The sequence below is a fragment of the Balaenoptera borealis genome (assembly GCF_965194805.1).
Source record: "Balaenoptera borealis genome assembly, chromosome: 8".
Lineage (NCBI taxonomy): Eukaryota > Metazoa > Chordata > Mammalia > Artiodactyla > Balaenopteridae > Balaenoptera > Balaenoptera borealis.
In genome coordinates, this window is record NC_138865.1 from 34,064,850 (window position 1) to 34,092,156 (window position 27,307).

Here is a 27,307-nt window from a genome sequence, read left to right on the forward strand (position 1 = left end):
CAGGAGGATTTGTTCCAAGGGCTCATCTGTGAATCTTCTAGTTGGAACTAGGAATTCCCAGAGTTGTATACTCAAGAGAAGAGAGTCAGGGTTCCAGCACTGATAGGGCTTTCCTTGGCCCAATTGGTGGTGGATTTTTTTTATTAATGTGGACATTATTATCTTCCAAAGAATATTTCTCTTTCTATGATTTTCCTTTTTTACTCCCTCTGCATCTAATCTGTCAGGTCCCAGAGTCCAGTCTGTGTGCATGCCTCTGCTAAATTCAGGTGACACTCTGCAATCCCTGGAGTGCCATTTCTCTTCTCTGGGGCAAACCCAGGGAAGCAAAAAAAAATTCAAAAAATGAAGTGACAAAAATCCTCTGTTTCAAAATAATGAAAAAGAAGAAAAACTCAAACTAGTAATAACAGTTTTAATAATAGTAATAATAGCATCCATTGAGTAGATGTTCCTGTGTGCCAAGACCTGTGCTGGTATATCCTATCATAATTCTTTTTTTTTTTTTTAAATATTTGTATAGTAATTCATAGTTTTTTTTTTTTTAAATTTTATTTATTTATTTTTGGCTGTGTTGGGTCTTCGTTTCTGTGCGAGGGCTTTCTCTAGTTGCGGCAAGTGGGGACCACACTTCATCGCGGTGCGCGGGCCTCTCTTGTTGCGGAGCACAGGCTCCAGACGCGCAGGCTCAGTAATTGTGGCTCACGGGCCCAGTTGCTCCGCGGCATGTGGGATCTTCCCAGACCAGGGCTCGAACCCGTGTCCCCTGCATTGGCAGGCAGATTCTCAACCACTGCGCCACCAGGGAAGCCCTCCTGTCATAATTCTTAAAACAATCTCCCAAGTGGGTATTTGAAGGGGGTCCCCCTAACTGGGTTCCCCTGCTTTGTTTCTGCACCATCTAGACCCTGCCTTGGCCAACAACAGCTCTTTCTGTTCCTGTGCCACATTCCAAGAGGAGGGGTCTTGCAGGGGCTCTGACCTGAGCACATATTCTATCATTTCTTCCTCTTTCTTCCCCTTCTTTTACTGGTAGTGTAACGAATGGTGGAAGTACTTGGAGCTTGGAGCAGAGACACTTTATTATCTGTGCTTCTGACCAACTGCCTATCAATCAGAGGTTCCCACGACACTCTCCTTGAGTTCAATTAATTTGCTAGAATGGCTTACAGAACTAAGGGAAACCTGTTTTACTCACCAGATCACAGATTTATTATAAAAGGATATTAAAGGATACGAGTCAACAGCCAGATGAAGAGATACATAGGGCAAAGTCTTGCCAAACAGAGGAGCTTCTGTCCCAGAGGAGCTTGGGGACTTGGAACAGCGGCATGTGGAGGTGTTCTGGTTCCCCAATGTGGAAGGTCCCTAAAAAAGACAAAAATCTGACCTTTGGGGGTTTTATGGAGGCTTACGTAGTCATGATTGACTAACCCACTGGCCACTGGCCAATGACAACTGATTCAACCTCAAGCAACTCTCCCCTTCCTGGGAATCAGGGAGTGGGACTGAAAATTCCAACCCTCTAATCACATGGTTGGTTTTCCTGACAACCAGCCCCCATCCTGGGGTAGGATCCAAAAGTCATCCTCATTGTGTTGAAAGGGCTTGTTATAAATAAAAAGACCCATTTCATTTTATGGTCCTGAAGCATTTTTCAGGAACTGAGAACATGAGACCAAATATTATAACAAAAGATACTCCCATTGCTTGTATTGATCAGAAAATTGTAAGGGTTTCAGGAGCTGTGGATGAAGATCAAATACATTTTGGTAATCTAAATGACCAAATATATACTTTTCTTATAAATCACAATACTGCATCAGTGATAAAATATGAAAAGGGGAAAAGAAAGAGAGAAAGGACAGGAGGGAGAAAGAGAAGACAGAGATGAGAGGGAGAGAGAGGAGAGAGAGGAAGAAAGGAGAGAGGAAAGGAGTGTTTTATGTTTAAATATTTCTCATCTTGCCATAAAATATGTATTTCATCAATTTCCCCCTTTTGATCATCATTAATCTTTTTTTTTAAAACATCTTTATTGGAGTATAATTGCTTTACAATGGTGTGTTAGTTTCTGCTTTACATCAAAGTGAATCAGCTATACATATACATATATCCCCATATCTCCTCCCTCTTGTGTCTCCCTCCCACCCTCCCTATCCCATCTTTCTAGGTGGTCACAAAGCACCGAGCTGATCTCCCTGTGCTAGATCATTAATCTTTTGATAGAAAGCATTAAGTGATCAAATATTTGGTCCCTCAATTCCAGGTTGGTTGCTTACATGCCCTGGGCCTGGGTACATCAAGTCTCTAGATGTTGGGTCTTAATAGCGCAGTTCTTTCTTTCCTTTTAGGGGCTTATACCACCAGTAAGATGTCTGGCAAGGACTAATGGTCAATTCCAACTGGACTTATGCCAATTTTACCATGCATGTGCATGGTGCATGTTCATTAATTTATAGAGAACAATGTCATTAGTAAAGATTTAAGTCAAGAACCACCCAACCAAACCATTTCCTAGTATTTCCCCTAAGCTGACAAGAGGATCATTCAGAGTGGAAATGTGATTCTTCATGTGTCATATGATGAGTTAACAAATATCATGGTCAAATGGTCATACCACTGGAAAACTGATAGAAACTAGCTTGTTCATATTAAAGACAGATTGGCAGTGGCTGTTTCCAAGCTAACCACAGATGATCTTGAGCCCAAGGGAAACCACGTGTTCATCTTTCCAACCAACCTGGGGAGAGCCAAGGCCATAAACTTGTTCCATAAATCCACTGGGTCCTATTAGGAGATACCCAATGTTTAACAACTAGTGAAAAGGAGTATTTATGACCAGGTTCAGGACAGGTATCGTTAATTGGCCAAGAAAGAGGGTCTCACTAAGTGATATTGACAGTAATGTTAACTTTCACAGTGCTAAAGTTTCTTTTTTCTAAAATAAAATTTCTAAGGGCCATCCCTTAGAGACTTAGAGAAGAGAAATCCACCAAGGCAACCTAAGAGTACTGGACACAGGTTGCCACAAACCCAGCAATTGTATTGATTTTAGAAACTTTCAAATGATTGAGCTCAAGGAATAAATATGTTTGGTTAATGAGCAAAAGTGTGAGCAATTGTCAAAGTAATTAGTATACAGGCCTGGTCCAGCATTTGGGTCAGCTGTCTACAGTTGGGACATCTGTCGGCAGATGTCCTTTTCTTCTCATCCTGGTCTGGTAATGTTGGTCTTAGAATAAGAAAAACGAGTTACAGTTTATTCAGGAGGAGGCCTGATGTTTTCCCTTCCAGTGCAGCTGTAAAAAGTCCTTTATCTGATATCTTTTCCAGTGTGCATAATCTCCGGTTGCAGGTCATGTAGCATCTGATCTTTACCTAAAATAGATTACTGTGATAAGCTTCAGAAACAAACTTAGAGTGTCTTTTTAACAATTCACTTAAACTTTGAAATAATATAACATCAAGGAGCTATCTGGGAAGTGAGTCTTAGGCAGTAAATACAGACATCAAGTAACAAAACTAGAATTTAACATTCACTGAAACATAATCTTTTCTCTCTAAAATTACCCTAATTTCTACCAAATATAGCCAAATTAAGACTAATTTGTTTGCAAAACAATTCTGGTTAATTGACCGCATAGGCTCTTTTAAATTGGTTGTGCTGGAACTTTTCATAAAAAAATCTCAGATTGAACTTTTTAAAAAACCTCTCAAGGCCAGGAAATCCACACCAAGGGCATGCCACAGATTCTGCCTGCCACACCTATATATATGGGTGAATTCCTCTCTTTTTGAGGTCTGTTAAATACCTTGAAATTCCTGCACCTGTTAGGAGGTGAGCTTCTTTATTTACCTGATGACGCTGCTGGGAACATAGGAGGGATCAGGTAGAGGGAAAAGACAAATGTTTCAATTCTACTTGTAAAAGTATAATTTACCAAATTTCTGTAAGTCATAACTAGCTCGAGGGAGAGAATTTCCTTATATCTGGAAAACACTGATTAAAAACCAGTAATATTTCAGACAAAAATAAAAAATTATAACCATACCCATCAGTTCACTCAGTCCTATGTGAGTAATCCTTGGTCTTAATCCTCAGGTAACTGTTTTATGAAGCCATCAAGTTTTTCATTAGAATTCTTTAATTTATTACCCAGTTCAATGGTGTGCTCTGAAAGTTATCAGAAATCTATGCTTGTCAAAAAGTTCTTTCTATGAATCTTTTTAAAGGTGAAGCATTTTTTGCAAAAGCATCAGAGTAAGACAATAACAGTCTATAAATGACTAAAGACATTAAAATGCAATGTTAAAGATCTGATTGCAATGCAACTGACAAAGACACTCGGTTACTGCTGTGACATAAAACAATTTAAGATAATTACTAGAATTATGCCTGAAAACATTGTACTAGGACAATGGATTTTTTGGAATTCCATATAATTTCTAGAATATCTATATTAATAACTTTTACCCATATAATGTAACCAATTTGTCACCACTCATCACCACTCATCACCACTCATCACCACAATGCTTCCCATGTGATTTAACATACCAAATAAACCTAATTAGCTTAATATTTCTCTCTCTCTGAGATGCTTCAGGGGTCCTCTGTGAAGCATCCCAAAGTTAGAGGTCAAAAGAATTTTGATTAGAATTCAATATTGGGAAGTTTGTCAAAAATATCAAAAGGTTTCAAAACACTTGGTCAAACAGGATCATAGGTCACTGTGGAACAATGCTTATTCATTTAACCAAAGTGACAATAAAAGATTTTGAAGGAAAATACAGAAACTTACAATAGATTACCAGTTAAAGGTAGAGAAATTTACAATCTGTTATCAAAAGCAGATCAGTATTTTAAGAAAACTTTATCCTCTTGAAAGAGAGAAAAACAGATTCAGGTTTTGTATCATTTTACTTTTAATATTAAAATTTATTTACTTAATCAAATTCAGTCTAATATTAGCCAGTATTTACAATGCATAAAATTTTTCCTTCAGGGTTTCCTTTCCCTTAACAAAATGAATTTCCATTTCTCACACCTTGTTTTACTGAAAACATGCCTCCTACTTTCCTTACATTCTGAAATGTTTCCCTTATTATTATAGTAGTTTTTGTTACACATATTTTAATTCTTAGCCTTAAAACCTAGTTTCCACCAAAAACCAACAAGTAGGCAATTATGAACTGTCTTTTTCATTAGCATTAAATAGATTTTAGCCAACTTATAAATATTACTTATGGTTTCTAGAAAATATGTGCTTTTTTAAAAATAGAAAATGTCTTAATGTGACACCAAACATATTTACTAATTGTCCTAAATATCTTTAGTTCCTCTGTAAAAAGAAGTCTATGTTCAGTAATTAATGTTCCAGTATCTTATTTGGAAATGATCTGGGTTTTTAATGGATTCCCATCACTTAAGTTAAACAAAACTCAAGTTACCAAAATCTGGAAAGACTATTTTAAACAGACATTCCCAAAATGTAATTATTCCTGAAGAGTTTACCTGAAAGATTTTATCTTATTTAATTCTATGTTATACTTTAAAATTTCACCATACCAAGTTATTTTTCTTGCTGGCAAACTTTGTAACAGGAGTAATATCTTACTTGATTTCTAATAAACCTAGGTATAATAAAAGTATTATACTTAATGTTGATAACTCTAAAGTCATGTCTTAATAATTAAGCCAACAAGACAATATCTTTAATACCAGATATTAATTCAATACTGAATATTTCCCACAACATGTGAATCTGAAATTCATTCTGACCAGTTTCTTTTCTATTTCTGAGTATTTATATGAGCGCCTAATTTCCTGTAAGGCAATTAAATTGAGCTCTTTTACAAATTAACTTTGGGAATACCAGACATCTAAAACACACATATAAAAAGACACAGACACCCCATAGTTCCCATCCCAAAATTTCATCCATGAATCAGTTATAAAAATATAAAACCCATCAGTTACAAAAAGGGGTGGATTCAAATTGGGTTTCTGGCAGATGGAATAAAGGTCACCAGTCCAAATGCCTAAATCCTTTTTACTAATATTTATGGAGAAGACACTTAAGATCTCTATTTGTCCTTGACAAGTCAAGTCCCAAATTACCTATCTTCCTTTGTTTTACCTTTCTGAAATTTTAAAGAGATGGGCAAGATAAGAGTTTCTGGAGAAGACTAGGTAGAACATTGCATGTCAAAGGCACAGGAGGAGAAAGGTAAGCTCCTCCTAGGAAGTCTTAGTTCCCTTAAGGCCAGGACATTTTTTTTCAATTCTTATGAACCTCTTAAGATAAATAGAGGAGGTTTTGGGAGTGGTGAAAGGATTGATGGGCTTTGGATTGTTTCTGGAGACACACACCTCTGGCCCTATAAAGACTAGATTTGCAAAATAAGGACAGTCATTTTTAATTTCTCAAAGAATTGGCTGGCCACCCCAATGATATCAAAAGACTGACATACCCATTCACCTATGTTAGAATGTTTTACTTTCCCTCATTTAGCTTAGGGGTGAAGGCCCCCTCCAAAAATTCCTATCAGGCTCTGAATATTAGCTATAGTCAGTTTAGTCAGACTGGTGGCCTCTCATCTTGGTAATCCATCTACAAACACTTTTGAGGATCCTCCCTGGGTTTAAAAAAATTCTTTAACTATGGCACTTAGCTTGTTTTTGATCTGAAGACGTTCACCTACAGCCTCAGGTGGTCCCATTTCTAAAGGTAAGCATTTAATAGTGTCTTCATTGTGGAAAGTCAATTCAGACAGAGTATTACTAGAATGACTACTCATATAAAGGATAGTTAAAGTTTTAGGTCCTTTTACATGATTAATCTTTAATTAGCCTTCTTAAACAAATCTTTCAGTGAGGTTATTTTGGAATTTTGAAGCCTTTTGAAGATTCTGCATACCAATGAAAAGAGATAGTTTAAGATGCGAGCTCTCTAAAATTTTAACAATTTAGAAGTTTTTCCAAGTCAGAGGATCCAAGGAGCTAGCCCTAAAAATATTTTTCCCTGCTAATCTAATTTTAGAAAGAGAAAAACTCTTACCACTGTTGTTTTCAGTAGACCCTATAGGCAGAGACCCAAGAGACTGCTGGCTTCAACTGTTCACGAAAAATCAGTTTTGGAATGCTTAAAAAGGAAGCCCATCTTGGCCATTTCAGAGTGGGATTTCCTTTATTTCCCAATTACATACTTGCAAGCATACATAAACGCAGCTGGCATTCCCATAGGTGGTTGTCTGCATGGGAGCTGTTTGGCCTTTGAGGCAAAATTTCCCATTATTAATTTGGTAGCCTAATTCACATATGAGATATGATCTGAACAACTTTCTGAGGACACTGTGGTAGACTGAATATGTGCTGCTTCTCAGTCTGGCTCCTCAAGGAGTTACCCTTGAGTCAGTTCGACTCTTTTACATGTCTCAGTTTCTCCTTCCAACAGTTTAAAACCACTCTGAGTGCTTGAAGCACTAGGTAATCAGCTTCTGTCATGCAGTATTTACTTACTGGTTGTACTGGGTCTCCCTTATTTTTTGAAGCTGCATAATTTGGTCTCGCATTTCACTAGCAAAAGTTTTGTTCAGACCATATATCAACTTGTTTTTTTTGTTTGTTTTATTGAAGTATAGTTGATTTACAATGTTGTATTAATTTCTGCTGTACAGCAAAAGTGATTCCAATATATACATATATATTCTTTTTTATATTCTTTTCCATTATGTTTTATCTCAGGATACTGAATATTGTTCCCTGTGCTATACAGTAAGACCTTGTTGTTTATTCATTCTATATGTAATTGTTTGCATCTGCTAACTGCAAACTCCCTGTCCATCCCTCCCCCAACCACAAGTCTGTTCTCTATGTCTGTGAGTCTGTTTCTGTTTTGTAGATAGGTTCATTTGTATATTTTATTGATAGATTCCACATATAAGTGATATCATATGGTATTTGTCTTTCTCTTTTTGACTTACTTCACTTAGTATGATAATCTCTAGCTCCATCCATGTTGCTGTAAATGGCATGACAGCATTCTTTTTTATGGCTGAGTGTTACTCCATTTTATATATGTACCATGTCTTCTTTATCCATTCACCTGTTGATGGACATTTAGGTTTCAACTTGTTTATTGTTTTTTGGTTTTTTTTTTTTCAATTTAAGCCAAATTTAACAAAAACCCAGCCACCTATGTTTTCCTAGGCCTTCTGCCCAGATCCTCCTAGGACCATGCCTGGGAAATGTACCAGTGCCCCTTAAGACTCCAAGTCTTAAGTAAAAACAGCTTGAATAAAACTCAGGATCATCACTCAAACAATGAAATCTGGATGTCAGAAGAATGCACCAGGACACCTGAGGAGTACTGAGAAGCCAGTGGAGCTCAATGGGTCCATGCTTGGTACCAAGCACCAGTTTGGGGTGGACTCTAGGTGTCCTCTGGTGGGTATCTCTGATATCCTTCTGGCTACACCATGCATGTTTGAAGAAAAAATTAATCAGTTGACCTAAGAAAGAAGTCGAAAATTTTATTTGAACCACCCTAAAGTTTACAACCCAGGAAACAGGCTTTCAGAAAGATCTGAGGACTGTTCCCACCCATTAGAGGTCAAAGCACAGTTAAATAAGTATTTGAGATAAAGGGTTATATGTCAAAACAATATGTATTGTTAACAGTTTACACAATCCAGATGTACACATACAAAGCAAGTATCAATAGTAGGTCATGGGTCATCATAGCCCCTTACAAGATAAAGATGAAAGGTTATCTCCTAAGGAGTTATGATCCTTGATGAGATTAAGAAGGAATGTTATCTCCTAAGAAGGTCTGGTTAATGCAGATGCACAACACACACTAAAGGGGTGGGGGGAGGCCCAAATGGTCAAAGAAAAATTTTATGTTTAAATTTTTCTTATCTTGTCATAAAATATGAATTTTATTTCATCAGGAGGGAGAGACAGAAACTGTCATCGGGTAATCTGTCACCTGCTTGTTATTCAGTTTCACTGTATTTTCTGCGGTTTCAATGAGCTCCTTGGAAACATTTTTTATTAAGTTTTTCTTTCTTTAAATTGTTGCTTTTGTATAGGTGGTACCCTACAAAATAGTTTCAGAATTAACTCCTCTCTCTCCTTATGTAAAAAAGTTTTCACCTGTAAAATTTGGTTCTGCTATTAAAGTAGGCATTCAGTTTAAAGTAAACAGCCTTATTACTTTCGTAGACTCAATATTAAATATTACCACTTCAATAAGATAAAATTTGAACATCAATATTAGACAAAGTTGTCACATGTAACATCAGTTATACATTTTTAACCCACTGAACCAAGTAATGGGCATGCAATTAGTAACATAGTAGAAGGATATGATGAAAACCGGAGCTATTTGTGTTATCAGATGAGTGAGTATTCTAAATGTTTATTTTAAGGACAAAATGTGCTCCTCCAAAATGGGATAAGAGCCACTCTAAAATGAGAAGTCATCTCACTTGGATAGAGTTTATTGGAAAACACTCACCAGGGGTCAATTCCTGCTTCAGCTGGTAGAGAACTAAGCAGACTGTGATATGTCATCACCAGATTCCATTCAAGGATTAATGGCTCCAAAGAACAAGATGCCTCTCTAAGTCTTCCTGTAATGTTACACCCAATAGTGACTTGTCCCTCCATTCTAGTCCCCTTTGCACACCGAGGGGCAGAGGATGGCTTTTCACAAGTCTCAGAGGAACAGGGCACATGGATAATCCAGTACATGTTCTAAATCATCTCTTTTGGTTCAGGCCAAGTCATAGCACTTGTGGGATCTGCCAAAACAGAAGCTCTCCTGCCCTGGGGTGGGTGGGATAGCAAGAGATGGAATTTGTTTAGAGCCATCTCTCACCACAAGGGAAGGCTACAATGTCCCTGGAAAGATAATTGTCTGATTCTGCTACTAATTTGGTTCAAATGACCTTGAAATGCTGCGGGATTTCTGTAACTCCTCCACTCCATATATAAAGGACTGTAACAATGAGATTTCAGGACAGCACCTGTGGTCTCCACAAATCAGAGCTGAGGAACCAGGAGTGGGACTGTGAGACTTGCCCACCTTTGCATCCCAGCAGGATATCAGTTCACCTGTAAATTCATCTTTAAGGTACAGTGTGTTCATCTTTGTGTTGTCAGGTGTGGGAATAGCTTACATCTGGGGCTGGAAGTTGAGTCCTAATTTTTATACATGTGTCCTTTTTGGTCATTTGGACTCATTTTTTCCCCTCACTTTGAACACCCCACCCTGTACCAGTTTAGAAATAGAGTTAGACAGGCCAATAGAATTTTTCCATCTCTTGATTTCTACATGTCAGTTATGCATGAATTTCAAGTTAAAGAGTGTGGAAAATAAAAACAGAAATCAGTTTTTTTATCTCACTGAACAAGGCTCTCTTAAGATTAAATAAAATACAGAATACATCTCATGTTGATTAATGGATAACTTAGTCCCAGGGAAACATTATTATGGGTGCCAGAATCATGGAGCCTTCTCAGAAAGCTGAAGGTCAGGAGACTTAATCTTTAATTTGGTTTTTTTTACTTGACTGAATTACCTGGGACTTGGGAAATTAAACTGTAGAATTTTCTTTTGTTTTAGCTTATATAATTGACCATTACCTAGCCCCTCATTAGATGATATAAGTGCTTGAGCCTCACACAAAATCAAGGTTCAATAAATGTTATTTGATTAAACTGATATTTATTTAAAGGGAGTTCTAGTACTCTTTCACTGTAAGTTAATTTACCAATTACCAAAGGAATTATGATTTTTCCGAGTTGGTAATGAGTTGCTGCAAATAAAACTAATTCTTTTGATAGATATAAACTTTAGTGAAAAGTACTTCACTGTGGAAATGCAGAGAAACAGAACTGCTCCTTTATCAAAGAACAGTCCCCTTTTGCTAAAGTCCACTTTTGTCTAATCATTGATATTTGCCCTTCACATATGTGCAAGGCAACCAGATATCCTCATTTGGAAGATATAAACTGAAATACAAAGCTCCTGTAATGCTGAAGGTACAGATCTTGAACTTGATACTCATGGATTTCCCTGACTATTAGAGCCAGAAGGAACCTTGGTAAACCTCTAAGCCAAACAGCTTAGAGGCCTCACAAATGAGGAGACTGAAGTGAAGTGTCTTTGCCAGAATCTAAAAAGAAACTCTGTAAACAAAGTGAATGAAACTCATAAAATTAAAAACATTTAAACATGTATTTAAGAAATAAATATATTAATCATAATATGGTTGAGATAACTATAGGCCACGTATCATCCAAAGAAAATAGCAGAAATAGAAATTAATAATTGGCCATTTGGAATATCTATCTACTGTGAGAACTTTGAACATTTCTTTTTAATTACCACAAACTATGTATCTTTCATTTTAGCACAGGAATGCAATAAAACTTGTTAAAATTTACATTTATTTGTTTAAATAAGTTTTTTTTTATGTTTGAACACAATTGATTTAAAACACATACTAACTCTATATTGGCACTGCCATGGTTTGTTTATCCATTAATTCAACAAATATTTTTTGAGTGCCAACTACTTTCCAAGGTCTATCTTGGGGTGGCACATTCACATATATTCTCCTGAGTACAAGACTAGAAGCTGTGCTTTTGTCTTTTCACTAAGAGCTGAATACATTGACTGTCTGGTATTTTCTGCCCTAGCGGAGACTAAAAGCACCTCTATAGAAGAGGATTTTCTAAGTCCATAAACATTCCAACATTTCCATAACTGCAGAGTGCAATATGGAATTATACATTCAACGTTTAATAATACATAGTCTTTGACCTGCAATTATACTTCTAGGAGTTTATGCTCCATATATACTTGTGAACAAAATGTATGATTCACTCTGTAATTTTTTTGTAATAGATCCAAATAAGAATTAATTTAATGTCCATAATACAAGAATGCTTAAATAAATTACGGCATATCCATTAAAAGTGGCAACCATGAAAAACAATATGGGCTGGTAAGGAGATATTTTTTGAAGTGAAAAAAGAAAAATGCGGAACAGTGTATATAGTATGGTTCTACTTGCAAAAAACATGCACACGTGGTTTCATTAAAATGGAAATATAAATAAGACATCATTAACAGTGGATAACTTTGGGAAGTGTATCTGGCAACAGCAAGAAAAGAGAAGCTTTTGAGTTTTATATCCTTCAGTACTTTTTGAAATGTTTTGCTGTGTACTACTGTACTTTAACATTCTTTAAGGAGCATCTTTGCTAATAGTGTAAAACTTCAAAACTGGTTGACCAAATTATTTGGGGGATTTTCTGACAAGAAAGATTGAATAAATTGTGGCATGTAATAATTTTCATATGTATCCCCAATATATGGGCCATCACAACAAAAGGGGAAATAATTTAAAAGTGACCTACAATACTCAGAGAGAAAAAGGAAGGTGAATGCTGCTCTAAGTCTCCATATTTTGGTCTCAAGTGTCTTATCTCCTTCAATACCACCACCAAGTGTGCCAACTGTGTTTGTCCTCCTTGTCAGCCATGCTCACTGTTTTCTCCTCACACTCCAGTCTTCCAGAATTTGTCTGTTTGGACACAGCTGCCTCTCTCACATCTCTTGATTTTCTAAATAATTATGCTTTATTGATCACAATGATCCAGCTTATTTAGAACCTGCCCTCTGTGGGGCAGAAATGTGAGATAACAACCACCATGATTTTATTCTCACTCAGCCAAGCAATAAAGATGATTAAGGAGGTTTGTTCCATATATTCCACTTTCTAAAAGAAAAGGAAATGTTTCTGGACATGCAACTATTTGGGAAATCAGACTCTGGCTAAAACCCACTTTTTTTTAAAGAAGATACACAGTTCATTTTCTGTCCAGGAAAAAGTAACATTGATTAATGACAGTCAAGTAGCCACTGGGCTGGAATTGGGGATGGGGGGAGAAACAATATTTTAGCCAAATTTTATATCTTAGCCATCTTATCACTTACTTTTAAAGATTTTTTTAATGGGAGTAGAATATAAAATTTGCTAGAGTAGTTATCACTTTTAGCTCAAAATTCTTTGGAGAATTTTGACTTACCAGATGAGTGATGTCATCATGAGGAAATCATAGACATTTTGTCCATTGGACCAGAAAGTTTATGATGCACTGGGTGAAGGGTGCTATATTAAACAAGGTCCTTGGCCCACAGTGTTTAGAGTTTAGTTAATGGGAAAAGGGGATGGAGACCTGGCTCTTGGTCCCAACTCAGCCAGACACAGAGGATCTCTGTGCTTCGATGGAGTTGGGCAAATGCAGACCCAGGGGCTTCTCAGTGATTGGTAGGATGGGCTTTATGGCCTCCCAGTTCACTTCCAACCCCAGTAAGATGGCTAGACATCAAATGGAGCAGCCTAGATGTGACCAGTATAAACCTACAGTGGTTAGCAGTGACCAGGGAGGTGGTGGAGGCTAAACTCTGTTTGCTTTTGCTTTGCAGTGTTTTATTTTAACTCTACACGTGCCCAGTGTATATTTTTCCTGGAGTCTAAGGCATAGCTACATGGTTCACGGAGAACTCCGTGGTTTTTCCCATTAGACCATGTAGGACTCAGAAACTGTTGAGCGAAAGGCCAAATCTAGCCAACAGACATTTTCTGATATTCATACAATGCTTTACAATGTCTTAAATTCATTATCAACATTTTAAAAATAAGAAGATAACACATTTTTAGAAATCAGAATTTTTAGCTTCTGTTGAAAAACTTTTGGCAACTCTGGGACCAAGCTCTGCTGGCAACAGTCAGTTCGAGCTGAGTGACAGTGTCTCCTTTAAATGGGCCATGCATTCCAGAATTTGTTACAGAGCCATCTAAATGCACCTGGACCCTGCAGGCTTCTGAGTCTGTGGCCTGTGACTTGTAGGCAATCAATGTTATGGATATGAATTAGACAACCCAGGATTTTATTAAGCAATTACTCTGTCAGGTGCTAAATACTTATCACAGCAGCTTTTTCAGTTGAAAATTCATTTAATCTTGTGAAAGTATGTATTGTTCCATTTTACAGATGAGAAAACAGACTTGGTTCAAGTAACTTGCCCATGTGGAACGTAGAGGTCTCCAAACTCCTAGTTCAGGGCTGTTTCCATGACTCAGGTAGGGCTGTGCTCCTGGAGGGGTTAATTCTGAGCTCATTGAAAATGTTCCTCTGCTAGAGAATGCTCCATAATTCATAACTGTCAATAGTGTCAGGAAGATGCATGTACTTGATATAAACTTTTTTTAACTTTTTATTTTGAAATCATTTTATATTTAGACAAAGTTGCAAATCTGTCACCCAGTTTTCTCTGATATTAACATCTTACATAACCAGGTACTTTTTTTTTTTAATATCTTCCTTTTTTTTTTCTTTTTGAATTTTAATTTTATTTATTTATTTTATTTTTTGACTGTGTTAAGTCTTCGTTTCTGTGCGAGGGTTTTCTCTAGCTGCGGCAAGCGGGGGCCACTCTTCAGTGCGGTGCACGGGCCCCACACTGTCGCGGCCTCTCTTGTTGCGGAGCACAGGCTCCAGACGCACAGGCTCAGCAGCTGTGGCTCACGGACCTAGTTGCTCCGCGGCATGTGGGATCTTCCCAGACCAGGGCTCGAATCCATGTCCCCTGCATTGGCAGGCAGATTGCCAACCACTGCACCACCAGGGAAGCTCTAACCAGGTACATTTATCAAAACTATGAAATAAACATTGGTACAATAAGATTAACTGCAGACTTTGTTCTGATTCCTCCAGTTTTTCCACTGATGTCTTTTTCCCTGTTTCAGGATCCAATCCAGAATACTACATTGTATTTATGGTAACTAGATCAATTCCAGTCTGTGACAGTTTTTCAGTCTTTCCTTGTCTTTTGTGACCTTGACACTTCTAACGAGTAGTGATCAGGTATTTTGTAGAGTGTTCCAGAATTTGATTTTGTCTGCAGTTTTCTCATGAATAGACAGACTTAACTTTCTGGTGTTAAGGAAAGTATACCACAGATGTGATGTGTCCCTCTGTCTTATATCAGAGGACATGTGATATCAATATTGCTTATTACTAAGGATGTGAACCTTGGTCATGTGGTTAAGGGTGCTATTTGTTTCTCTACTGTAAAGTTACTATTTTCCCTTCAGTCACCAAGTCATCCCCAACTCAAGGGGAGGGGAATTCAGCTCCATTCTCAGGATGGGGGGTGGGTAATCAAGAATTTGTGGTCGTATGTTAAAATTGCCACAGTGGTTACTAAATTTTTGGAGAGATTTTTTTGAGGCTATACAAATACCCTGTTTCTCCTTAAAGTTTCATCCACTAATTTTATCATTCATCAAAGGATCCTACCTGCAGCAACTATTGTGGTATTTTCATGATGATATTTCTATTCCCCTCATTCCTTCTACATTTATTCATTGGAATTCTTCTGAAAGGAATAATTGTTCCTTCTCCCCCATTTATTTATTTCACTAATTTATATTGGATCCATTCTTTGGTCATAACTAATATCATATCATTTGTTGCTCAAATTGTTCCCAGTTTTGGATATTGGGTGCTCTTTCAAGTTGGCTTCCCATCTTTCTTCAATGCCCCTCACTTTTTTAAGCCCTTTCTTACTTTTTGGCATTACAAAATGCTCCTCAGTACCAAGGATTTTAAATGGTAATGTGTGTCCAGGGTTTATTCAGTGCTCTGCATAAGAAGTTGGTGGGGGGTGGGAGGGGGCAGTAAATATGAGAGAAAAAGGTAAATAACAATTTGTCTCTTGAAAGAAAAGTAATTTTTATTTTTTTAACTTTTTATTTGGAAAAAAATGTCAAGATTGTGAAATGTTACAAGAATAGTTCTGATCTAGTTACCAAGGCTCCCAGTCTAACCCCACAGAGATACGAAGACTCTCAGAATTGAAAGCGTAGGTTGGACCTGGGTGAGTCCAACAAATGCCCTTGCAGAGAATAATTATATTCTCTGATGACAGAAACTAAGCAGTTTTTATTTTTTCTAGGGTAAGTGAACTTTCCCCTAAATGAGTGGGGAAAGTGGGTCAAACTGTGGAAGGTGATGACAGGACCTTTGGAATCAGACAGCATAGGTTCAGAGCTCAGCACCAGCGTTAACTTGTTCTGTGGGGTGAACAAAAATTTAAACCTTCTAAGCCTGACTTTTTGTCTGGTAACAGGAAATAATAAGACCTACTTCCCAGAGCCATTTATATCATTAAATAAGATAATTTTCAAGATCTCAGTAGCAACTGCAAAGCATGATTCATCACCCACTGTTACTTCTGTGTGATGTCAACACCCGATGAGTGAACAGACCAGGGACCGTGAAATCCACAGGTCTGGGCTAGATTCGTGGATTTCCCCATTATTAGCTCTGTGACTGTGGGTAAGTCTCTAAGCCCCTCAGACTCACTTTTTCATTCACAGATACAGAAATAATAAAACCTACCACAATATTCTGAGAATTAAATGAGATAACATTTAGTACTATACTCGATGCAAGTCGATAATTTGAATATAGAATGACGAGGACGATGATGAGTGTTTTCCCACAGGCCACATATTATGTTAAGTGTTTTAGATGCTAATCTCATTTACTTCTCACAACAATCTTTTTTTTTGTAGAGAAACTTAAGCTTTAGAAAGGTTATTTAAGTTCCCCAAGGTCACATAGACTCAAGGCCACTTCCTTACTTAATTGTTAGCTATTTGCCTAGTAATTATTGGCATCCCTCCTTCATGACTTAGTGTCATTTCAATTAATTCAGATAAATCCCAGAGGAAAAAACAGGGCTGAGTTATTATGGGCACATTCAATATAAGCATTTTTTTCTTATTAGTCTTCTTTTACTTAAAATGCTCAGCTATCTCAGAACTCACTCGTACTGCCACAGGCAGTCTTTTATTTCACCTGAACCTTTTCTTAAGACCCAAATATCATACAGTGGGCAAAAATCTGAGGTGGCTTTGAAGTATATTAATTGCAGGGAAAACTATGGAGAGGGACTCAAGACAAATTTAAATAGCCTTTAAGAGGAGAGGGGAGGTTAAAGAGAAAATGTTTTCTGAAAAAGTGTTAAACTGAGGAGAAGTGCTTTCACATAATCCTCCAACTTCCAACTGCAAAGGAGGAGATGGTAAAAAAACTCACTTTACTATCATCCAGGGGGGCCCAAAGGTGGGATGGGAGGAGAAACCCATCAAAATATCTCAGAGGCACCATCAGTTGCAGTCATCTTAGCAACTGGTACTAGGAACATCACTCCTAAAGTTATTTTCACTATGGGTGAAAAAGACAACCTGAGAGGAGATGAAGTGATAGCTGTGTCCCCTGACACTTGTAGAGGCAGAATTTCCAGGTGATGGGATCAGCATTTGTGTGGAATGGGGGGAGGGTGCCTCTAGTTTGTGTATGTGTGTTTTGGTTCTTATCATGATGCACATAAAACTGATAATGGTGGGCACCTTTCATAAAGGTACTGGAGAGAAGAAGGGAAGTTTGTCTTAATTCAATAATCATAAAATAATCTTGGAAAAAAGTTAATCTAGTTCTGTTTTGAGAAAGAACTAATGATTTGCATATCACTCAGAACAAATTTAACCAGGGCGTATGCTTCTCACATTACCCAGCTCTTCCCATGAGTTGCCATCTTTCTGATGGGCTGACTGGGAAGTGTGACTGTGATGAGCACAGGCTTTGGAGTTGGGTAGGGTTTGAATCCCAGTTCCATCACTATAGATTAGGTGACTTTGGGCAATGGCTTGCCTCTTTGCACGTCTTCTGTCAAATGTGGATAAGAATAGCGTTGTAAGAAATGAATGCAAGATATAAAGCATTTTGAAAAATGAAGGTATTCAGTAAATACTCAATAAAGAGCATAAAAATAAGCCAGAGATCACAGACTAGCAGCTCACCAGTCAGTAGCAGAAGGCATGGCAGCAGGTTTTCTCTGGTCCCTTCATGGGGGCATGAATTCACTTCATACCTGAACTCGCTTATTTCTTATTTCTGTGACTTATTTCTTATTTCTATGACTATAAAAGCACCACTGATCTGTCCCACAGGAGATTACAGTGGTTTTGCCTTCTTCCTGACTCTACTCAGAAAACAACTTGGGAAAGTAATGCCTTTTCACTCTCATTGGAGCCCCTACAGTGGCAGCACCACATACATAGTTGAAGGACAAGGTGAAGATGCAGAGAAAGTAACTATCAGTGCTTAGGTTTCTCATCAGTACCCTTAAGGAAAACTGGACACCTTTTATTTTCTGTTCCCTGTCTCATTTTGATATTTTCCTGAAAAAATACTTTTCTAAAGTTACTGCCAATTCTGTTTCTTAAGGGTACAAAGGAGAGGATACCAGCTCCTACATGCTGCTCACAGCACAGTATACAATGCAACAGATGTAAAACAACTAAAAAAAGAAGTTGGGGTGGCATAGCTCATGCAAAATAAAATGCATTTCCTCTTATAGAAGTTCTTACAAGTTGTCATGATCCTAAATGCTGAAGTTCAATTTCCCAGCAGTTTCCAGCAAAACAAGCACTTAGGTTATGAATTAACATGGGAGGATTGAGTCCAAACTTTAGCAGAGTGGCAACTGTCAACTTTAGTAAGGCAATCACTTCTTAAACATATTGGGCATCACTTAGTGAATGTAATTATAAGCTCTGACAACAAAGGTCCCCAAATATAGCATCCTAAGTGATATAAGGGTGAAACATCACCAAGAGCTTTTGCTAAAGTGTTCTCTGTCCACAGTCCAACCCTAGGCCTTGGACAAGAAGGGAAGCCTCTTATCCTTGAGGTGTAAGGGTTTCTAGTTCTGCAATAGAGATAAATAAACCTTAAATATGGTCTGAGTCAAGAAGGAGCAAAGCATTTAATATCATTTATAAAATAGAGACAATGAGAGCTTATTTAGGTGATGGTTCAAATTCAGTTAACATTTTTGATCTCTTATCAGGGATGGGACAATAGACTGTGAGCTCCCTGAGGGCAAGCATGTATTGTATTGGTAGATGAACATTTGGAGAATGAATGGCAGTGTATTAGGTGCTTTCCTCTATATTGCCATGTTTAAACTCTAGTTCATGGATAATGAAACTGGGGTTCAGAGCACCTGAAGGGGTTATTGCCTAAAGTCACAGTAGTGACAACAGTCCTCTGTCCTCCTTCTTAGCTCCCTGGCCATCCTGGCTGTCAGAGCACAGCCTCCAGGTCTGGTGAGTGAAACCAAAACCGAAGTTGTGTTTGGTAGGTAGCTGTGTCCACATGTCCTCTAGTGAGTGAGGTGAGGCTTGGTAGAAAGTTTCAATCCCAGTTGCTGCTGGGATGACAGCAAGAACCAGTCTGGACAGTGAGGATGCTATTTGCACATTCAGGTTTGGAGGCAGGAATGTGTAGGAAGAAGGGAGGCAGAGAGAAAGTGAAATAGTTCAGAATGCCCTTCAGGGAGAGCCAGGGGAGGAGGTTTTGAGAAAAGCTAAGGAAGAAAGACATAAAGCTAAAGCTGCAGATAGAGAATGCATCCCTTACGAGGAGCAACTAGGGAGCCGTCAGACTGCATGTAGCCAAAAACCCTCTTTTCTTCAGCAAGCACAGTGTTCGCCTCCTTGAATGGGATGTCTTGAAGCAGAGCATGTGCTCTGCAGATGACCACAGTGCCCACTGCTCCCTGTTGCTCAGGTCTAGTAGCTTCACTTCCTTATGAGTAAAGGGAGCCTGGCCTGACCCCTGAGAACGTCTGAGTTCAACCCCTCCTCAAGTCCTCCCAAAGGTCACAGCCTCAGAAGTGCTTCCTGACCCAAAGGGAACAGGAAGCAGAGCCAGCATGCATCAGATTCTTCAGAGACTGCTGCCTGATTTCCCAAAGGCTTACGCTGATTTAATTTATTCCTTGGATGTATAGATACCACCCTGCTTTCAGCTGTTTCTCTTAACCTAGCTCAAAATTACACAACTACAATGTTTTTTAGAATAAATCCTCCTTCCATATCTAAACTACACCTTTTATCCAAATGGAATGTGTGTGAAATGACATGATGAAATGATGATGTGAGCAGTCTGTGTTCCTGAATAGACCTCTTTTTAAAAAAATGAAAATCTCTTTAGAAAAAAATATTAATTCAAAATTTCAAGAAAAAAAAATTTAATGAATTCCTATTAGACCAAATTATCCTTTTTTGAATACCAGATACCTAATATAAATTTTAAATTTTTAGGGACATTTTGTAATAAAAGAATGTGTGAATGAATCTTGCATTGCCTTTTGTCTACTTAAATTGCAAGTCTGCATTAACATCTTCCTCCCAGTTCAAAGCAAGTGCTACTTTCTTATCTAGCATTTATAGAGGCAGAGGTCACATCAGGAAAATGAAAGGCTTAGACACTCCTGCAGCTTGAAATTCACAGGAAACCTAATTGCACACATCTTAGACTCTAGTTCTATGAAATAAAATTTAAAATATGATACATACTTTTTAAAGTCTGACATATGCTCTTGTTAACAACTCTTTTTTTTAATTGGAGTATAATTGCATTACAATATTGTGTTAGTTTCTGCTGTACAATGAAGTGAATCAGCTATATGTATACCTATATCCCCTCCCTCTTGAATCTCCCTCCCACCCCACAGCCCATCCCACCCATCTAGGTCATCAGAGAGCACCGAGCTGAGCTTCCTGTGCTTTATAGCATGTTCCCGCTAGCTATCTATTTCACACATGGTAGTGTATATGTCAATCCCAATCTCCCAATTCGTCCCACCCTCCCCTTCCCACCTTTTGTCCACATGTCCATTCTCTATGTCTGCATCTCTATTCCTGCCCTGCAAATAGGTTCATCTGTATCATTTTTCTAGATTCCACATATATGCCTTAATATACGATATTTGTTTTTCTCTTTCTGGCTTACTTCACTCTGTGTGGCAGACTCGAGGTCCATCCACATCTCTACAAATGACCCAAGTTTTTTCCTTTTTATGGTTGAGTTATATTCCATTGTATGTATGTATCACATCTTCTTTATCCATTCATCTGTTGTTGGACATTTAGGTTGTTTACATGTCCTGGCTATTGTAAAGACTGCTGCAGTGAATATTGGGGTACGTGCATCTTTTTGAATTATGGTTTTCTCAGGGTATATGCCCAGTAGTGGGATTGCTGGGTCATATGGTAGTTCTATTTGTAGTTTTTTAAGGAACCTCCAAACTGTTCTCCACAGTGGCTGTATCAATTTACATTCCCACCAACAGTGCAAAAGGGTTCCCTTTTCTCCACAACCTCTCCAGCATTAATTTTTTGTAGATTTTTTGATGATGGCCATTCTGACTGGTGTGAGATGATACCTCATTGTAGTTTTGATTTGCATTTCTCTAATAATTAGTGATGTTGAACATCTTTTCATGTGCCTCTTGGCCATCTGTATGTCTTCTTTGGTGAAATGTCTATTTAGGTCTTCCAGCCATTTTTAATTTGCATTGCTTGTTTTTTTGATATTGAGCACCATGAACTGTTTGTATATTTTGGAGATTAACCCTTTGTCTGTTGCTTCTTTTGCAAATATATTCTCCCATTCTGAAGGTTGCCTTTTCATCTTGTTTATGGTTTCCTTTGCTGTACAAAAGCTTTGAAGTTTCATTAGGTCCCATTTGTTTATTTTTGTTTTTGTTTTCATTACTCTAGGAGGTGGGTCAAAAAGGATCTTGCTGTGGTTTATGTCAAAGAGTGTTTTTCCTATGTTTTCCTCTAAGAGTTTTATAGTGTCCAGTCTTATATTTAGGTCTTTAATCCATTTTGAGTTTACTTTCGTTTATTGTGTTAGGTAGTGTTCTAATTTCATTCTTTACATGTAGTTGTCTGGTTTTCCCAGCACCACTTATGAAGAGGCTGTCTTTTCTCCATTGTATATTCTTGCCTCCTTTGTCATAGATTAGGTGACCATATGTGTGTGGGTTATCTCTGGGCTTTCTATCCTACACCATCGATCTATATTTCTGTTTTTGTGCCTTTACCATACTGTCTTGATTACTGTGGCTTTGTAGTATAGTTTGACTTGAGGGAGCCTGATTCCTCCAACACCGTTCTTCTTTCTCAGGATTGCTTTGGCTATTTGGAGTCTTTTGTGTTTCCATACAAATTGTAAAATTTTTTGTTCTAATTCTGTGAAGAATGCCATTGGTAATTTTATAGGGATTGCATTGAATCCACTCTTGCCACTCTTATTCAACATAGTTTTGGAAGTCCTAGCCATGGCAATCAAAGAAGGAAAAGAAATAAAAGGAATCCAAATTGGAAAAGAAGAAGTAAAACTGTCACTGTTTGCAGATGACATGATACTATACCTAGAGAATCCTAAAGAAGCTACTAGAAAACTACAAGAACTAATCAGTGAATTTAGTAAGGTTGCAGGATACAAAATTAATGCACAGAAATCTCTTGCATTCCTATACACTAACAACAAAAAATCGTAAAGAGAAATTAAGGAAACAATCCCATTTACCATTGCAACAAAAAGAATAAAATACCTACTTTTACCTACCTAAAGAGGCAAAAGACTTGTACTCAGAAAACTATAAAACACTGATGAAAGAAATCAAAGATAACATAAATGGATGGAGAAATATACCATGTTCTTTGATTGGAAGAATCAATATTGTGAAAATGACTATAGATTCAATGTTAACAACTCTTTCAATGTCAAGTGACTAGGAATTTATTAGAAATCTGTGCACTGAATCCATTAGCCAAGGACAGAAAATAAATGGGAAATATGTGCTTACAGGAGAGAACATGTGCTCCCATCAGGCTGCAGGACGGGCCCTGCTCCACTCTTCAGAGCTCAGGCTCAGAGAGAACCTGGAGAGCCCCAGGGTACAGTGCCCTCCCACACACTTCTGGCACAGTTTTGCCCAAGTCAGTTGTGGCTACAGAAATGACCAGATGAATAGAAGGTGGATCTAGGAGGAAAAATAGGAGTGGATTTAAAAAAAATCTTTACAGAATACTCAAAGTGACCTTCAGTTCCAGAAAACAAAGTTTATTCCTACTTTAGGACATTTATACATCTCTACAAGTGGGAAGGTCTTGCCACCTCTGGCACAGGTGTCAGTCTGTTATTATAAATGTAATATAAATAAAATATTCTATGTTATTCTGTATTATAAATAATTCTATATTATAAATTGCATATTCTATAGCATAAAATATTATAATTCTATAATATAGAATTACCGTTCTATATTATAAATATGAAATAATAAATGGGTTATTTATTCCCTGAAAGCTTTTCTAAACTTCTCTCTCACCCCCAATCCTCTGGGCTGCTCCCCCCAGGCAATCCAGCTTGAATGGGATCACTGGGACTCTGTAGCGAGGGAGTGAAGGTCCAGCTCCTTTCCAATCTCCAGCCAGGGACAAAGCTCTTCTCTGAGCAGGCACTCACCAGCAGGCAGAAAAGGATTTGTTTTGCAGTCCTTTTTGTCTACCTGTCCACCAGAGCCACTAAGATCTGGAAAATGGGCAATGTTCAGGCAAAAAGTAAATGTTTTTTAGTAGTAAACATGTATACTTCCAAATACAGTCACCATTTCTTGTGATGAGGATTGATAGAGGGCATCCACTTTGAAGATGGACAGACCTAGATCCAAATTTCTGCTCTTTCATGTTCAGTTATGAGGCTATATGCAAATTCTGCCTCTCAGTTTCCTCATCTGAACCATGAGTTCAGAACCACCCATCTCACAGAGTTGTAGTGAGGATCAAATGGGACAGTGTGTAAGAAAAGCCTATTGCACATTATATGCTCAATAAATGGTAGATGTTATTACGTGAGGAAGGATGGAAAGAACATAACATTTTCTGGGTGCCTGTTTTTTGCCTTGCATTGTGTTTAGAGCTTTGCATACACCATCTTGTTCTACACACACACACACACACAAAGCTATGAAGTAATTGTTAAAGGATAATTTTTTAAGTTAAAACCATGACTCTTATACAAATATAAAATGAACTTGTAACAAATATTTTACTTAACTTATGATAATTAATGAGAAAACTAGTAAGATACTACAACTGATTCAAGGAGAATTAAAAAAACACATATATAGACAATCAAGAATATTAAAATGAATTTATAAGTAGATGAAAATTGGTTGATATTCACAGGGATATCAATCGCATTCCACTGGACAAAATATATTTGAATCTCTATGTTCAAAAATCATTTGCATTACTATACTTTTTCTATAATTTACAGAGTTGTTAAAATAGCTCAAAGTCATGAAAGGGACAGGCCCTTGTAGAATCAGATAATCTGGAAGGGTTATCAGACGTCCTTTGTATTTTTGTTCATTTCAGAATGTTTCACAGTATATTCTGGCATTAACCATTATTATCCCCATTTGCAGTTGACAAACAAAATCATAGTGACTGTGTGATTTATCTACAGGCACAAGAAGTGTAATTGGCAGTGTATGGATTCAAACTCATCTTTCATCACTCCAAAATTAGAGTGGCTTTATTTGAAGTACTTGGATTTGTTTTTTCTTTTATTTTCAGAGGATGAACAATCAATACATACGCCGAGAAGTCTTCTGTTGTGAAACTTGTCATGAGCTCAAAAGCTTCTGGGAGAAAGAAATTAGCAAACAGACTGGTTACCGGGAACTGGAGGAAGATCGCCAGGGAAGGAGTGCCCTGAGAAAGTATGTGGATTGTTTCTTCACTATTTTTTAAGGTAGATTTCCCCAGAAATATACCAGATGTGAAGATGGGGAAACTGAATTGTTTTCATTACCCACTGTTCTAATAATGCAAATATTGGAGGTGGTATGGTCAAGTCGGTGTAGCCACAAGACAAAAGGAGAATGAGGTTTAGAAGGAAGACATTTATTATACACACAGCTTTCAGAGAGAGTGTCACTGCATACCATGCAGGCCCACAGGATAAGCACCAGGTTTTGGCCAGGTGGCAGAAGATGAAAGCAGAGGGAAAGTCTAAGCCAGAGCCTTTATCAGGGTTTCCAAGGAAAAGGAAAGAAAAGGCAGAGTAAACAGTTTAGGATTGGCTAGTTTGAATAATTCCTGAGAGTTGTGGGATTTAGGGATTGTCTCTAGTTGTCTGGTGCCTGGCCTGGTCCTGGGATGATATAGGGCAGGGGAAATATGGCTTTATCTATGAGAGTTAGATAAGGAGGTGGTTAGGGCCACAGACTCAGGATTGGTTGACACGCAGAAGAAAGGGCTAGCCCTGTCAAGGGCAGCCAGAAAGCTTTCTAAGATGTCAAAATATCATAAAATATAGAAAATTAAAGACATGATTAATTCATCTACTCATTTAGTCTTGCTACCATCTATATCAGAGTTTCCCAACCTCAGCACTACTGACATTTAGGGTCTTATAATTCTTTGTTACTGAGGCAGCTGCCCTATGCTTTGTAAGATGTTTAGCAGCATCCCTCAAAACATTAGATGCTGGTAGGACTCCCCTGCCACATTGTGACAACCAAAAATATCTCCTGACATTGCCAAATGTCCCCTGGAGGGCAAAGTTGCCCCTGATTGAGAATCAATGACTTATAGATATGAACAAGCTTTTCTTGGTGTAAACAAAAATTAGTTTCTGTTATTTATATCTTAATGAACTGAAAAAATCTCTTCCTCACCCTGCCTCTGTTGCAATCCTCAGTACACGAGGATACACTAAATTTCAGAGTCAGGTCAACAGATGTGTATAAGTGTGAAAGATCCCACATCTGATATGATACATATTAAGATTCTTGGGGGAAGAATAATGTGATCTTCCTCTTACTGGCAGTTGAACTTGTTCTAGTCAAAGAAGTCTGCTGAGAGGGGAACATTTATTTATGTGAGAAGATGTGTCACAAGTGTCAACATCGCTCTGACTAAAAGGGCAAGCACCTGCCCTCACACATGTAGTGCCCTGGAGCAGATGGATCAGCTCAACTTTTCAGGGACTCTCTGGGTTCTCTGTCCCTAAAATGGGAACAGCCAGCCAGGCTGTCTATTTGCTGAGATGCCCACTTACAAGTGGAATCGCACCTGTGTGTTCTGCTTGACAGCAAGGCATGTGCTTCCATGTTTCTGAGTATGCTGAGCTACAAACATGTGTAATTCACATATGTTGCACCAACATTAACTTCTAAAAACTTTTCTTCAGCTCCTGAGGGGAGGGGAAATAGCCTCTCTCTATATCCAGAGAAGAGCTCTACCATTATTCCAGTTACATTCCTGGTTGTCCAGCAACAAAACCCAGGTTTTTCTAAATGCTAAAAGAGTTACATGTTAGAGCATACAGTCCTGAAGAGTCCAGGGGAGCAAAAAGAATCAGTTGTATGGTCCCTGCCATCTTCCTCCCCTAGTCCTGGTGCACAAGCCCACTGGGAGCCAGATCCCCACATGAGCCCTGTACTGCATCTTCCTTTCCAGAAGCCCTGGGGTGTGGGAATAAGAGCAAAATTTGCAATATGATCTGATTTTTTTAATATATAGATGCAGTTTATCCATATGTATAGGGAAAGACTAGAAGAAAATACTCAAAAATATTAAGAGGGTTATTTTTGACTGGTGGAATGGCAAATTTTGTGTGCGTGTGTTCTTCTATTTTTTCCAAAGTTTCTAAAATGACACTGTACCATATTATAATTAGGAAAAAAGTTATTAAAAAAAGCAGCCATTTGCAAATGGTCCATAGAACAAATGAATTAATTATCCAGGCTCTAATGTGCCCCCTAAAAAGACTCCCTTCAGAGTTTGGAGCAGTTTTCTCTTCCTTCTATAGCCAAGAGAATAAATCTTCAAAATGTGCTCATCATGAAATGTTTTAGCATTGTCTCCCCCAAATAAATGTTTGAAGATGGAGACAGAGCTGCTGCCTTGCTCAGAGAAGAGGAAAATCAGCAGAGGCTGGGGGAGGAGAGGCACCTTCTATGGTCTCCTCCTCTGTTCTTGAGTCTCACTTACCAGAGCTGTTGCCCCCTATCAACTATGAATATAAAACTCAAAAAGCCTTCTTAATTTAGTAAACAATGAATGACAACATAGTGGTTTTGTTATTATTTTTGTTAAAAAACAAAAACAAAACAAAAAATACAGCCACATATATCCCAGATGAACCAAGTTGCACAGAAAGAATATAAATATTTTTAAACCAAACCAGCCTGTCAGAATATTTGCTTAAATATTGCTTATGTAAGCAAACAGTTTGAAATATTGTCCTAGAATAATTATCTTCCAGGATACA

General features: G+C 37.9%; 1 protein-coding gene across 2 annotated transcripts in view; it reads left to right on the forward strand.

Annotated features, from left to right (window-relative positions):
• The first annotated feature begins 819 nt into the window (after window positions 1-819).
• Window positions 820-27,307, forward strand: part of FAM240B (family with sequence similarity 240 member B) — a 41,893-nt gene continuing 15,405 nt past the window's right edge. The window contains exons 1-2 of one of the 2 annotated variants that reach the window (XM_082401304.1): window positions 820-10,544; window positions 24,604-24,749. In XM_082401304.1, coding sequence (XP_082257430.1) covers window positions 24,607-24,749 — 143 coding nt within the window. In that variant the 5' untranslated portion in view covers window positions 820-10,544; window positions 24,604-24,606. Of the gene's footprint in view, window positions 24,750-27,307 lie in introns of both variants that reach the window. The other variant, XM_082401303.1, reaches the window with a different exon arrangement.